This window comes from Ananas comosus, linkage group 20 (assembly GCF_001540865.1).
Source record: "Ananas comosus cultivar F153 linkage group 20, ASM154086v1, whole genome shotgun sequence".
Taxonomy (NCBI): Eukaryota; Viridiplantae; Streptophyta; class Magnoliopsida; order Poales; family Bromeliaceae; genus Ananas; species Ananas comosus.
The window spans coordinates 2,926,507-2,942,374 of NC_033640.1; the positions used below are offsets into that span (position 1 = coordinate 2,926,507).

At 38.5% G+C, this 15,868-nt stretch overlaps 1 protein-coding gene across 2 annotated transcripts; it reads right to left on the reverse strand.

The window, feature by feature from the left end:
- On the reverse strand, nucleotides 4,687-7,266 carry LOC109725754 (allergen Asp f 7 homolog). 2 transcript variants are annotated; one of them, XM_020255091.1, is made up of 4 exons: nucleotides 6,774-7,266; nucleotides 5,604-5,758; nucleotides 5,033-5,518; nucleotides 4,687-4,735 (listed from the first exon to the last, which is right to left on the reverse strand). In XM_020255091.1, the coding sequence occupies exons 1-2, from the start codon at nucleotides 7,062-7,064 to the stop codon at nucleotides 5,612-5,614; spliced, it is 438 nt and encodes a 145-aa protein (XP_020110680.1). In that variant the 5' UTR covers nucleotides 7,065-7,266; the 3' UTR covers nucleotides 4,687-4,735; nucleotides 5,033-5,518; nucleotides 5,604-5,611. The 2 variants fall into 2 exon arrangements, with proteins under 2 accessions (XP_020110680.1, XP_020110681.1); XM_020255092.1 differs by lacking the exons at nucleotides 4,687-4,735; nucleotides 5,033-5,518; nucleotides 5,604-5,758 and adding an exon at nucleotides 5,787-6,043.

Here is a 15,868-nt window from a genome sequence, read left to right on the forward strand (position 1 = left end):
TGCTAAGGTATTGTCATAGTGAAGTTTCACGGCTTCATTTGGTTCAAATCCTATATCTTTTAGTAAATTCTTAAGCCATAACAATTCACATAATCCAAATGCCATGCTTCTAAATTCTGCTTCAGCACTAGACCTTGCTATTAAAGGCTGTTTTTTACTTCTCCAAGTTACAAGATTTCCTCCTACAAAGGTAAGATATCCTGAGGTGGATCTTCTGTTGCCAGCTGAACCTACCTAGTCAGCATCAGTGTAGCCTTCTACCTTGAGATGTTAGTGGTTTGAAAATAATATTCCTTTGCCTAGAGTAGATTTTTAGTCCTCAATATTCTTTCTATTGCATCCATATAAGGTTTTCGTGGGTCATGCATAAACTGATTTACAAAATTTATTGCGTATGCTATGTTGGGTCTAGTATAGGACAGATAAATCAACTTCCCAACAAGTCTCTGATATCTTCCTTTGTCAGCACTAACTGCACTTGAACATAAAAAATACTTGTGATTTTGTTCTATGGGAGTGTCAGCCGGTTTGCACCCAAGCATACCTATCTCAGATAACAAGTCCATAGTGTATTTTCTTTGAGATAAGAGGATGCCATGTTTTGCTCGAGCTACTTCAGTTCCAAGAAAATATTTTAAGTCTCCAAGTTGTTTCATCTCAAATTCAAAAGCCAAATGTTTTTGTAAACTAGAAATGCCATCATAATCATCTCCCGATACAATCATATCATCAACATAGATAATCAAAGTAGTAATTTTACCTTGTCTTTGCGTTGGAAAGAGAGTATGATCCGAATTACTTTGTTTGTAGCCAAAGTTCTTCATGGACTTGGTAAATCTGCCAAACCAAGCTCTTGGAGACTGCTTTAACTCATAGAGTGTCTTTTTAATATTCTACATACCATAGGAGTATTTGAGTATTCTAGTATGCTTGGAGGAGGATCCATATAAACCTCTTCACTCAATTCTCTATATAAAAACGCATTTTTAACATCAAATTGGACGAGTGGCCCACTCTGATTTACTGCCAATGACAAAAGCACTCTCATAGTATTATGTTTTGCAACCGGTGCAAATGTCTCTTGATAATCTAGCCCATAGGACTGAGTATATCCCTTTGCAACTAACTGGGCTTTGCATCTCCCAATTGTTCCATCAGCTTTATGTTTGACATTGAATACCCACCAGCATCCTACAGTTTTCTTTCCTATTGGTAATGGGACTGGTTCCCAACTAGTATTCCTTTTTAATGCTATCATCTATTCTTCCATAGACTAGGTCCATCTAGAGTCTGCTAGAGCTTCCTGTAAATTACTAGTAATAAAGACAGTAGATAATTGAGATACAAAAAATCCATATGATCTGGACAACTTGTGGGATGACACATGATTTCCTATGGGGTATTTGGCCTTGGATTTTAGATCGGGTTCATACCTGATTGGAGGTTGTCCACGGTTAGAATGAGTTAGAAGATGGTATAGACTCACTATAGAGGTAGAATCGGATGCACATGTATTCTCATGAAGATTAGATCATAGTTAGTTAATTCGCGAATTATTCGCGAATTTTTTAAAAACCAAATAAACGGTCGAATTCGTATTTTTTCGAAAAATTCGAAAAATAACGCGTATTTTTGGGTAAAAATACGAATTCGCGAATAATTCGCTCGCCGAATTATTCGCCAAAAAGACGCGGCCTTGCGGTGGTGCTGGTCGCGGGCCTCGCGGGCCTCACGGCTCGCGAGCGCGAGCGCACGGGTCTCCGACCTCGCGGCTCGCGAGCGAGCGCGAGCGCAAGCGCTCCAGCGTGGCNATTTCTTATTTGATTAATTATTTATTTATTTTTAGGTATAATACAGTTTGCTATTTTTTTTTAACTTAATTAGCTTAATTTTGTAGCTCTTTATTCTTATATTCTTAAGAAATATGAATATTTATACTAATAGCATAAATCTTGAAAGAAAACAAATTTAATTTAATAGCCGAATTTCTTATCCCAAATTTTTAATTGGTGAACGTATAATATCTGTATAAATTACGTATCCGAATAATTGACAAATCCGTTTTTTAGTCGTATTTTTCAACGAATTTAAAAATTAGAAGACGAATTTTATCCGAATTATACCAGTACTGAATTTTTACCGAATCCAAATTAACTAACTATGGATTAGATATGACAGGAGTAGGACTTGAAGTATCAAGAATTTCACGTGTAGGAGCAATATTAGTTTCATGCACAGTAAGATCATGGTTAGATGATACTTCAAGTGAATTTTCTGGTGTAGATTGGATTAGTGGTATTAGAGTGAGATGTCCACTACAAGAATATGATTTATAGGTGACAGTAAAAATTTGTCACTAAAAATAAAAAATTTGTCACTAATAATTTTAGTGACGATAAATACCGTCACTATAAGTTGTCACGGTAGGTCCCGTGGCAAATAGATTTTGTCACGGAAAAAAAAAATATTGTCACTAAAAATAGTATTAATGACAAGTTAATTTTGTCACTAAATATTACTTATTTGTCACCAAATAATATTTACGAAATGATTGAACATTAAAAATAGTAATCTTAAGTGACAACATATGCCGTCACTAATAGTTAGTGACATCATTATCCGTCACTAAATATTGCATTTATGACGATGATTATTTACTACACACTAATATTTAGTGATAATAAAGCTTGTCACAGAATATTGTATTTATAACGATAATATTCATCACCGACATATTGTCACTAATATTTAGTGACAACAAAACCATTATTTATGATACAGTTCCAAACAACCAACTGATATTTATGATAAAAACAAATCGACAAGATTTTTAAGTTCTAATAACAAAAAGGCATTAATATTCTCACATTCGTCGTACAAAATACCTCCCAATATCTCCAATTTTTTAAGTACATAATAAAGAGTTTTCAAATTCAAACTAAATAATTCAATCTAAAATAAGTACATTTCATTACATGGTCCACATCCAAAATAAAGGATTGTCGAATACTAACACTAACATTGCGTAAAAATTGCACCACTCATTCTTACCTGCAATGAATAAAAAATAAATATAATTAGACAAAATTAAAATCTGAAAGAAAGATAAAATAAAAAAATATTGATGTTAAGGATAAGTATGATCCAAGTGGGGCTACATTCTTTTTCTCAATGTATGCTCTTTCCTCATCTTCTAATGATTTCTAATTTAATTTAACAAAATAAAGCTAGAAACTAACTGAAAAATAAAGCTAGAAATAGATGTCTAGAATGGCAAATGATAGATAGATCAAGAAATGCTGCAGAGTTTGCAGTCAAACTCAAAGGTCAAACGATGAAGACCAGTTTTTCTAGCCTACGAAATAGCAAAGCAATCCTGTAAATACTCGATCTCCTCTTTAATGTTAATTTGTTGGAGTATGACAAACTCTCGTTTAAGCCCAGATGAGGACATCAGGGTATGTTCAGATAACCCAGCCTATTCTATTATCAATTTGATATTGAGTTTCAGAAAATCGAAACCATGAAAACAATTTTGTGGATCAGGAGAGGAAATATAATGATAAGGAAGTAAATGAGCATTTTAAAGTCTTTATATACATTTACAGTCGAGAATCACAAAAATGTACTTAACACATATCTAAACCCAAAGTCAAACAGCACTGAAGACCACTAATTAACTTACACGAGTTAGCTAGCCATAATTTTTTTTTGCCAGTAGAGTCTCTCTATTACAAAGAATTAATTGATACAGACCAACTGAGGAGATTGCCAACCATACAATTGTTCTCATTGCTATGTTTAGGACATGAGTCATTGTTTAGGACCAATCAATAGAAAACTGTGACTCTAAATATTCCAAGCAACAATGATCAAGTAAACAATAAAATACATGTAAAAAAGATAGAAAACTTATCTGAACTAGAACATTTTGAATCTACTAGCTTATCTGAACTAGAACATTTTGAATCTACTAGCTATATAGATTTTCCTCTTGTGGTTGTAGGAGTTTGATTTTACTCCCGAACAGGGTATTTACAATCATGAGTCTTCAGTATAATGCAATCCACCAACAAGGAGATTTATCATATTCTGGAAAATAAGGTCTGAAGGTCTGTCTATTATGAGATTTTAGAAATCATTTTATACTCCCCACTAACCAGTCATCATAAGCTCCATAAGGAAATGAAACCTCTACGACTAAATATAACCTTTTAAAGTACCAAATATAATGCCACATCAAAACTACACAGAATGAATTATTGGAGGAAGCACAACTATAGTAGAAGTCCCTCCAACAGCTTTCTGCTGTAGTTAAAGCAGAAACTTCACTTTGGAGCTTCCGCTTATGAGTCTCGAAAGCTCATTTCAGCTTCCCCACAACAAACAGTCTCTTATTTGCCAAACACTTGGTTGTTGCTCCTCCGATCAGATAACATTCTCTATAATTCGCGCCAAATAATCACTTAAGTAATTTTAGAGCACAGGGGCAAATCGATTTTACACTTACAGGATCTCAAGTGAGCCCACAAGTCCAACCGACTCTGGAATCCCCCCTATTAATTGGTTTCTATCAAGAAGCCTGTTTTCAAGGGACGATTAGACAGAATAAAAAGAGATGTAGCAGAATAAAACAAGTGCATAATAAATATTAACTTACAGGTGTCGTAGTGTCATACTAGCATTGAAAAAATTTTTTGGTATCGAACACGATAACTGGTTCTTGTTTAAATGGCTGCAGGAGCACACCATGAAACTAATTATAGCTCTCCAAGCAATGAAAATAAGCCACACTAGTTTATTATAGGGTCTTTACATGTATAACCTGCGAAAGCATTTGGTTACATACATACTCTGGTACTCACATCCAATTCTTCGGAAGTTTGGTTTCTTATCTTTTCGTAGATAAAAGATATAGATCAAATTTTACACGTGTGTATATATAAATACAATTTTTTCAGGGTTACATATGTAGATACATCTTTACAACATTCTGTGTATGGACGGAGAATGAAGAAGAAAAGATACTCACAAATGTTGTGCATTGAGGAGTTGATCCAAGCCCGGAGACGCATTCATCGACATCGGGAGAGTTCCATTCAACTGATTATCAGCAAGGTCTAGCCAAGAGAGGTTCGAAAGCTTTCCCAATGTAGCAGGTATCCTTCCTAGTCTTATGCGTTTTGCATGTCATGCGCAAGGAGATTGTTTAGAAGAGATGAGGATCAGGAAAGGACCTATGATTCTAATTTCTTTCATAATTTTCTAACTGTGAAGATCAGTATCTCGGTGACTAAAACAAAAACCTTTGAGAAAAACTAAATACTTTAGCTGTCAAGCTATATTTAATGTTCAGAAGGGTTATAAAGCTAAAAGACCAACAAAAATTTCACTACCCATCACCTTATTAAACACCTTTTTATTGTTCAGAAAGTATTTACCTTATCGACACTTAGAAGAAAAACATGCACCTTGAACGAGTATTGCTGGGCCAACTGGAGAAGAACTAAATAACAATCTACAAGGAACATTATTCCATGTCATCTGCCAAAAAAGAATCTAAACCAGTGAAAAATGGTTTAACACATACAGCTAGTACTTACTAGGTTGCTTAATAAGTTTTTTGGAACTGGGAAAGGTGGACGATAACAAGAATTTTCCATTCCAGGATCAGTTCTCTTGGCATCAGATGAAGCATCATTATCGCCATATGAGAAAGGAACAGACTGATAAGCACCTTGAGCAGTTGCGTCGAAACCTGACAAGCAAAAAAGTACAAAACAAATAAGAACAAATATATTGGGGAAAAAAGGAAGTCCAAGTAAAAAAGCAGTTTAGCATAAAATGAGGTGGTAAAGAGAATAGAAGTTGAAGTATATGGAGGTTTCTTACTTGAACTTGTGACAGATGCTCATGAGGTAACAAACCCTTCTTGCAAACTTAGAAATTCATATGTAACATGATACAATTAGCATGCAACCCTTCTGTGCATGCCCTATTACTGCTATTGAAATTATGGAAAATCTACCTACGCAACATAACCCTGGATATTATTACAAAAGGGAAAAAAAAAGCAAATCAAACTCTTTCCTTTGTGATTTTATGACTTCAATTGAAAGGTGTTTCTCAATCAGCCAAGTTAAAAATGAATAAAAATAACCAAATAAATATGAGAGGAATCGAGTTTCTTGAGTTACGATCAAATCTCTTGACAAAATTGTTCAGCAGTGCTTTTAATCACCAACACTCAAACAGGAACTTTCAAGTATATTATAAATTTTCTGGATCAACTCTTCCAAAACCACTTAGGATCAGAGTATCAATTAAATCCCAAAACTTCTGCATCAACTCACTTACAAGATATTAGAGATTAGGATCATTTAAGAGAGAGAGACCACAATGATTGCACATAAATTAAACACGAATATATATAGCTTATAGAATAGTCTATCCACAAGCTATTAAATGCTACAACTAAGGGAAAAGGAGGAAACAACCAACCATTTCCCCAATACCTTTTCCTCAACTCATTTATAAAATATCAGAATTAGGGTTTTCAATAAAGCATAACAGAGAGAGCCAGATTAGGGTTTTCAACAAATTATGACAAAGAAGACCACGAATTACTATTAAAAAAGAGGGAAGAAACAACCATCCAAATTCTCAAATCTTTCTTTTGCATCAACTCAAACATAAGATATCGGAGATTAGGGTTTTTAAGTGCAAGAGAGAGAGAGAGACAGAGAGGGAGAGAGGGAGAGGGATTAGCAAACCTGAATGAGCTTGTGGTCCATCACCATCACCGCTACGGCCATAGGCGCCGCCATCGTCGTCGTCGGGAGGGGGGAGATCCGGATACCGCTCCAGGTCGATCTCGGCCTCGGCGCGGCGGTGGGCTGCTGCGGCTGCGACGGAGGGGCGCGGGGGGACGCGGTCGAGGAGGTGGCGCACGTCATAGTGGTCGATGAGGAGGGAGGCGTCGGCGCTCCAGGGCACGAGGAGGCGGAGCCCACGAACGCCGCCGCGGCGTCATCATCGAAGAGCCCCGACACCTCCAGATCCATCGAAAACCTTCCTCGATCTCGACCTCGACCTCGCCCTCGACCACAATCTCAATCTCTCGACCTCGCTATCACCGGAGATCCATCCAGATTTTGGCGGCGCCGATCGCCGGCGATATCTCCGGCGGCGATTGCCGGAGATCTCGGCAGGAGATCGTAGTGGCGAATGGGGAAGGGCTTGGGAGAAAAAGGTCGGGCTATTAGGTGACGGTTTGAGACTTTAAAATATCAAAAATATCGTGCAATTGAGAATAAATAAATAAGTGTTGATTTTAAGAATTACATTAATCGTGGCACAGTGGTAAAGAGGAGTTGAAGAATTCTGATGGATGCAGGTTCAAGTCCTGTTCCCTACTAAATTTAGTATTTTTTGTGACAGATTTTTTTTTTTGTCCGGTGACTAAAGATTATTTTAGTGACATGTCAAATTTAAATCTGTAGCTAATGTGCTACCTTTTTGTAGTGGTCTTATACCATCGTTTTCTGGGTTTCAGTTGAACACTTAATGGACTCGGTAGAAGTTACATTGGGTACTACTTCAGCTACCAAATCAAGTAATATTATATCCTGGATGTTGTGGTTCTGCACTTCATCATTCTCATTCCCCCTCTAAAGCTCCTGTAGAGTAAAATAAGTCCTGTTCATGGAATGTAACATCCATAGAGACATAAAACCATTTTGATGTTGGGTGGTAAGCTCGATATCCCTTTTGTGTCATACTTTACCCGACAAACACACATTCCATGGCCCGTGGTTCGAGTTTGGTATGTTGGTGTGAATGCAAGTGGACATATATTGTTGGCATTCGGTTAAATCGAATCGGGTGTACTCATGATCGGGCTCGATTCGACGGTTATTATGTTGTTTAATTGAATTAGGATTAATCTCGCTTTTAAATTTGAAAGCTAATTAGAGATAATTTTTAATCATATTATAACAATTAATAACCTATTTGGCTTTATCTCTTATATTAGGATTTTGGAATCCCTTATAAATATACAGGCGATCTCACATAAAAAAAAATAAGAAAAAGAGAACAAGAAAACTAAGAGAGAAACGTAGAAACCACATCCTCCATTAACCTATTATTCTAAAGGGTCTTGAATGGTGGATTGGAGATCGTGCTCGTTTGTAGTTCGATCCAACGCGAGTTTGGAGCGATAGAAGATTTTCAAGGATGATCCGAGGACATGTAAATCAACCTCTACGATCCGAACCCGTAGCGTTCTAGCGCAATCACTTCCGCAAAAAGGTATAAATGAATACTTTCGCTGCGTTCTACATTAGTATCTGTAACATATTGAAGTCCGATAGCGATTATTGAACTTTATCCAAAATTGGGTTAAAGCGTCGAGATAAATGGTTGGACAAGTTCCAATTAGCTTTCCAACTATGTTGGAAGGGTTAGAAATGAGTTTAAGAGAGGTTAGAAAGGTTTTAGCATCGACCAATGCGAAGTACAGTCGAATCGGAGCTAAAACTGCAGTCTAGAGCAAGTGTATTGATACAACCATCGAGTTGTAACTGGTACAACATTGCAGGCCGAGAGGAAATAGCTCTCGGGTTTGAGAAATTTTGACTGTATTACCGGTAACACCCCTGGTGTGTACCGGTACACTTTAGTAAAACCCGAGAGGGCTGCTCTCGGGTTTGCCTCTGCACAGAAAGTGTACCGGTGACAGCAGTCCGTGTACCGGTACACTTTGGTCTGGTAGCAACAATAAGGTCTGTTGCAAATAAGAGTTTTTGGGGGGCTTAGTTGCTATTGTTGCAACCTATAAAATACCCCAACACTCTCCTCTCTTCACAGCAACTGTGAACCCTCCTCCACTTCATTTTTCTCCCTTTCTCTCTGTAGGAATCTCTCTCCAAAGGCAAGAGAGGCTAGGAGGTAGATTTTTGGTGGATTTTTGAGGATTAGAAGGTCAAGAAGCTCTCCTACAAGGTGGACTTGGGAGTGCTTTGGGCTAAGGTGAGTTCTTTTGCAAGAATGGTTCTAGGGTTTGGATTTATACCCTAAATCTTTAGGTTTTGGTCTACTTGCAAAGGTAGAAACACTCTAGAGGCCATGAACACATGAAATCCATGTGTTTCTCATGAGCTCTCATGGTGAACTCCTAGTGTTCATGTTAGATGCCCTAGGAATAATTCGAATGGCTTAGAAATGATATTAGAGAGCTTCCTAGTTGATTCTAAGATAGCTTTTGCTTAGGAATAAGATCAATCTAGGAGAAAAACTCTATATGACATTATTAGGGCATGAAAATTGGGGCTTTTGCCTTCGATCATTTCGAGCTAAATTGACCTCTGGAAACCTAATTAAGGATATTCCCGACGCGTGGGACAACTCCGTTTATCGAAACAAAAAGACTAGATATGAGTTTGTAGTATAAAGCCTAATTTGGCTTTAAAATTGTTGTAGATCGCTGTAGCATGCGGGATCGGAGTTCGTAGAGCACGAGAGTTGAACTACAACCCTTCTACAATTATTCGAGGTAGGGGGTGCATTCCGGAATCGTTGGATTCCCTTCTATGTCTATGTCACATTTTATTGAGCATATATATGTATAGTACCATTCATGCATGATAGGGTAGTTGGCATGTGATTAGTGATTAGAATTTCAAATGTAGATGAACATAGTGATTGAACATGAACCATAAGAGACATGAATGTTGGACCCTATACTTGTATGAATGTGAGACCCGGACTATGATAATAGTAAACAAAGATGACATTGACAATAGAGACAAGATTGGCATCGAGACAAGAATAGTTAAACAAGGTTTAACTAAGAGTGGCAAGTATGATAAGGTAGGAACCAATCATTGTTAAAGTGGCATTGTGGCTAGTGGCTATATGTTCTCAAGTTGATGATTGGATCGATATTCACGATAAGTCTTGGCTTGAGGGAGGTAGCTCCACCTCAAGCGGTGCGTTCCGGAATAGTCACCACGGGGAGCGAGGTCTCCGAAGACGGTCCCCAGGGAAGTTCGAGTCCCCCGTTATTAAGGGATTTTGGGTTATGAGTTATTAGGGTTAACAAGGTTAACCGGTACGATTGGATATAAGCCAAGTTAAAGTTTTGGATAGAGCATGCATGCATAATCATTCTATATTGATTATTTATTCACTTATAGTTTTCTGGCAGGCATAGTATTAGCATTAGTATAGATTACAGTTTTTCTTTCCTTGAAATACTTATGTCTAAATAGACCTAGTGGGTAAGTCGGCGAGGTCGGTTGCCGAACCCACTGAAAACTTCGTTGTAGTTCTCACGCCACTAACCCTACAGATCTGAGCGTGAGCGAGGCGGCGGAGGATCGAGGCAAAGGTATTGCGCCATAGCTAGCGGCCACCGGATATTTGCATCTAGTTATCCCTTTTGTGTACATGTATCAACTTTTATTTTGTTGATCTATAGTTGTAAAAGTTGTAAACAAATTATGTATTTTTGGTGGAATGATTAAGATGTAAAGAAACCTTGAATGAAAGCAAAATGAATGTAATAGTTTAGTTTACAAGTATTTGGTTTAAATATAATCAAATATTAGGTATGGTTGTATGTTGTAGCTTAGAGCTTTCGCTTCCGTTGTTGCTTGCCCTCGTGCAAGCCTTGTATAATTGCAAATCTCATTGTTTGATTGCTTTATTATACTTGTTGATAGAGCCTTGGGCGGGTAGGGGAGGCCCTGTCCGTTCGGCGTCCGTTGACGCGGTCCGAATCCGACCAAATTGGTCGGGAGCGGGGCGTGACAGTATCAGAGCCTTATTAGGTTGATTTTGTGCCCTAGATTAACTCTTTAACGACTTGCATGTGTAGATTTAAATCTATCATTGTTTAGATTTTTTCTTGCATGCTTATGGGCGTTAATGGCGGATTTTTCTAGGATGAATATTATTGCATGGTTTTTACACATCTATAGCACCTATGTTGTAGATTAAATCTACAAAGTTTGATTTAATTTTGTTTTGTATTTTATGAGAAAAACGAAACCCTAGTCGAAACTTTGCGGGTGGCATGTTTGATGCTGATGCATATCCTATTGTGAAACTTGCATGATTTGGAAGAGCTCCCCATTAAATTTTTTATTGATATATTTCTTGTAATATTTGGAGTTCTAAATCTCAAGATATGTTTTTTTTTTAAGTTTATCTATCTATTTAAAAAAAAAAATTACTGCTCCAAGCCATGAGGGGCGCATGCGCGCCATGCGCAGGCCGCGTAGGGACGGACGCGCGCCACGCGCAGGCTGCGTTGGCCGCGTACGGACCACGTGCGCCGCACGCAAGCAGCGCGCAAGCCACGCGGGCCGCGCGCGGGCTGTGCGCTAGCCACGCGAAGGCCACACGCTGCTCGCAGGCCACGTGGGCCGCGCGCAGGCCATGCGCAAGCGAACCATGATGCCGCACGTGGGCCGCGCGGGCCAGCGCGCTGCCAGCCCAAGAGTAGGCCCGCAGCCACGCATGCTGGCCCGCGAGCGGGCCTACAGCCGGCGCAGGCCTACTAAGGCTCATTTTTAGTTTTTCTTTTATTTTTTGCATTTTTTTATAATAAGATGAATAATTTATTTTTAAGCATATTAGATGGCTTAATATGCATTTGTGATATATGTTGCATGCATTTATTAAAATAATTTAATATGCTTTTGTGATATATTAGTATGCATTAAAAATATTATAATGCCTTTTATGATGTATAGATTTAACTTTTGGCATAATATAAATTTTTTTTTTTTATACATGCCCTGTCAAGTAGGAATTTTTTATTTTTTGATAGAGTAAATTATATGTTTTACTCCCAAATATTTTGTGCAACTTAATTAAATAATTAAAAATTTTGACATATGATGTGTTATGTGATTATGAGCATAGCGAAATTTTTCTTTACCCATCTATGATCTAATTTTAATTTATTTAATTAGAGATGCGGCAAAATTAAATATTTGTATCGTGTGCTAATTATAAAATATCTTTTCCTGCTCATTTGATCAAAGGCGAGAAATTGGATGGTGACAATTATGATATTTGCCACCATAAAATTCAATATGTTTTCGCTGAGTAAGAGGTTTTAGAAAATATGAGTAATAAAATGGACCAACCCACAGAGGGCACCAGTGCTCAGGCTCACTGAGATATGGAAGCCTATAATAATTGGCTTAAAAAGGATCGCATTACTTGCATTACGTTGCTGAGCGGTATGCATAATGATCTTTTGTGCGAATATGAGCAGTATCCGACTGCGTATGACATGTGGGAGGCTCTCAAAACTAAATTTGGTGCGACTTCGGCCACAAGGTTGCGCAGCCTAACAATGCGGTTTGACAGTTATACGAAGCATGCCGATCAGACTATGAAACAGCACGTTAGAACCATGTCAAACATGATTCGCGAGTTAAAGTCGGCTGGCGGCATCTTGACTGATGAGCAGCAGATCCAAGCTACGATTCGCTCTCTTCCCAATTCGTGGGAACATATGCGAGTAAATTTGACACATAATGAAAGTGTCAAAACTTTTGAGGATGTTGCGCGGCATCTGGAGTTGGAGGAGGAGCGTCGTGACGCTATAAAAACCCCAACTGCCAATGCTGCTGAGTTAAACTTTCGCAAAACATTCGGGTTCAAGCGAACGAGGATTACTGGGCCTCAAAGTCGTAGTGGATCCGCGCCTAAGGACACGAAGAACACTAAAAGAAAGATAAGCAAACGAGGTGGCAAGAAGGACAAGTCAAAGATGACCTGCTTCAATTGTAATCAGTTGGGACACTTCGCTCGTGATTGCACTGAGCCAAAGAATGTACCTCTTTATCCTAATTCTTGCTCGTTTATTTCTTTTAGCACTTTTATTGCTGAATCTCTTCCTCTGTAAATTATAGACTTAGGAGCAACAAACTACGTAGCGAGGGATCGAATGGGATTCATCGAGTATCGTTGTGTGCTTGCTGGGAGCAGAAGAGTATACATAGGAACTATTCTAGTGTCGATGTATTACGCGTTGGCACGTGCAAGTTGATCATGCAAGGTGGTCGAACTTTGGTCGAACTTTGTACCTTCATGACGTACTTTATACTCCAAAAATTCGGCGGAACTTGTTTTATATTCTTACTATGCTATAGTTAGGCTTTTCTTTTCGTTTTAAGAATGATGTAGTTAAGATTCATCTTGGAACTATTTATTATGAAAAAGGTTTTATTTCAAATGGTTTTATGATTTTGGACAATGATAATAATTATAATGAGAGTGGTCTTTTTTCCTTGCTATTTTCTGTTAAGAATGATCGTAATGTTTCAATTAAATGGCATGCACGTCTTGATCATATTGGGTAGGATAGAATGACTAGATTAGTTAGAGACGGGCTATTGAGCTCGCTCACTAAAGTCCACCTGCCCACATGTGAATATTGCCTAGCAGGAAAAGCTACCCGAAAACCATTTAATAAAGCTTCTAGGGTAGAATTTTTTTTATAATTGATTCATTCCGACATTTGTGGCCCAATGAGTGTGAGGGCAAAACATTGTTCTTTTTACTTCATCACATTTATAGATGACCATACGCGCTTCGGTCATATTTATATGATCTCCCATAAGTCTGAAGCATTGGATTGTTTTAGATGTTATATTAATGAGGTTGAGAATCAGTTAAATATAAAAATTAAAATCTTAAGAGTTGATCGAGACCGCGAGTATCTATCTGAACAATTCAAGAAATTGTGTGATGAAAAGAAAATAATCAGACAGCTCACAATCCTCGCACTTCGCAGCAAAATGGCGTAGCGGAGAGAAAAAACCGCACCTTACTTGACATGGTTAGGTCAATGATGGCACAAGCAAATTTGCCTATCTCCTTTTGTGGAGACGCATTGTTAACTGCTGTCTACATTCTTAATCGTGTAGCCTCCAAGACAGTACCTTCCACCCCTTATGAATTATGGATAGGCAGGAAACCAAATTTGAAGCACATACATCCTTGGGGTTCGGCAGCTTATGTACACGACACTTCTCACAAGCATGAAAAGTTGGGTCCTAGAGGAAAGAAGTGTATTTTTATAAGATACCCTGAACACTCCAAGAGATACGTGTTTATCAGAAAGCAGCCAGATGGAAAGTTTGACTGAGATTGAGTCACGAGATGTTGAATTCCTCGAGGAGGATTTTCCTTATAGAAGTGAGGTTCGAAATGAAATTGAGTTCCATGAGATGGATGGCTCTGATATTGGCGCTTCTATTCGTTCAGTTGAGGTCGAGAAGGCAACTCCGATACCTCCTAGGGATAGTGGGAGCGACTTATCTTTAGATAAGGAGCTTCAACTTCGTAGGAGCACACGTATGGGCGTTCCCCGTCGTCGTTTTGAGATTGAAGAGGAAGCTTTCATTGTTACTACACATGATGATGATGAGCCTAGGTCTTTCCAAGAGGCTCTCTCATCACTTACTCATAAGGAATGGTTGGATGCAATGATAGAGGAAATAAAATCGATGAAGTCAAATCATGTCTGGAATTTGGTTGACTTGCCACCAGGGCGCAAAACAATCGGGAATAAATGGGTTCTCAAGATTAAGCGTAAGGCAGACGGTTCAATCGATAGGTATAAGGCTCGCCTGGTAGCAAAAGGTTTTACCCAACGAGAATGCGTTGATTACTAGGAAACCTTCTCTCCTGTCATAAGGTTTGCTTCGATACGCCTAATCTTGGCTATTGTCGCGTATTAGGATTTGGAACTTTACCAAATGGATGTTAAAACTGCATTTCTCAATAGAGAACTGGATGAGGAGATCTATATGGATCAACCTGCTGGCTTCTCTGTAAAGGGTGAGGAGTACAAAGTTTGTAAGCTTCGACGATCCATCTATGGATTGAAGCAGTCCTCCAGACAGTGGTATATTCAATTTTATCCAGCCATCACTGAAGATGGGTTTACGATGATTGAAAAAGATCACTGTGTGTATGTTAAACAGTTCAAAAGATATTTTCTAATCCTTTCCTTATATATTGATGACATCCTATTGGCCGGAAATAATAAGAAGATAATTGTCGCCACTCAGATGTGGCTGTCCTCTAATTTTGAGATGAAGGACATGGGCGAAGCGAATTATGTGCTCGGAATCAAGATCCTACGAGAACGTTCAAAGAAACTTTTAGGTCTGTCTCAAGAGACTTACCTAAAAAAAGTTTTAGAACAATTTCAGATGCACAATTGCAAACCTATTAACACTCCTACTGCTAAAGGTGAGAGTCTGAACATTAAAGAGTGCCCTAAAACTTCTGAAGAAAAAAGAAAGATGAATAGGATTCCATACGCTAATGCGGTAAAAGCCTGATGCATTCTATGATGTGTACTCGGTCTGATATATGCTACGTCGTGGGTCTAGTTAGCCGTTTTCAGTCCAATCCGGGATTGGACAACTAAAAGGCTGTTAAAAGGATATTTCGTTACCTCAGAGGTACGATAGATTATGTGTTGTGCTATTAACGTACGGATTTACGTCTCATCAGTTATAGGGAGGCGGATTGGGCTGGTGACCTAGATGAGCGTAAGTCGACCTCAGGATATGCATTCTTGCTTGATAATGGAACCATATCTTGGAGTAGTAAGAAACAGACCTGCGTAGCTCTATCCACCATGGAGGCAGAGTTCGTGGCGTGTTCTGCAGTGGCTCAGGAGGCTATCTGGTTGAGGAGGTTCCTTCGAGACATTGGGGTTATCGCTTGTACTTCCGTTCCTGTAACGATCTATTGTGATAGTATGGCAGCGATTGCATACTTGAAGGACCCAAAATATCATGGTAAGACTAAGCACATCGACTTAAAG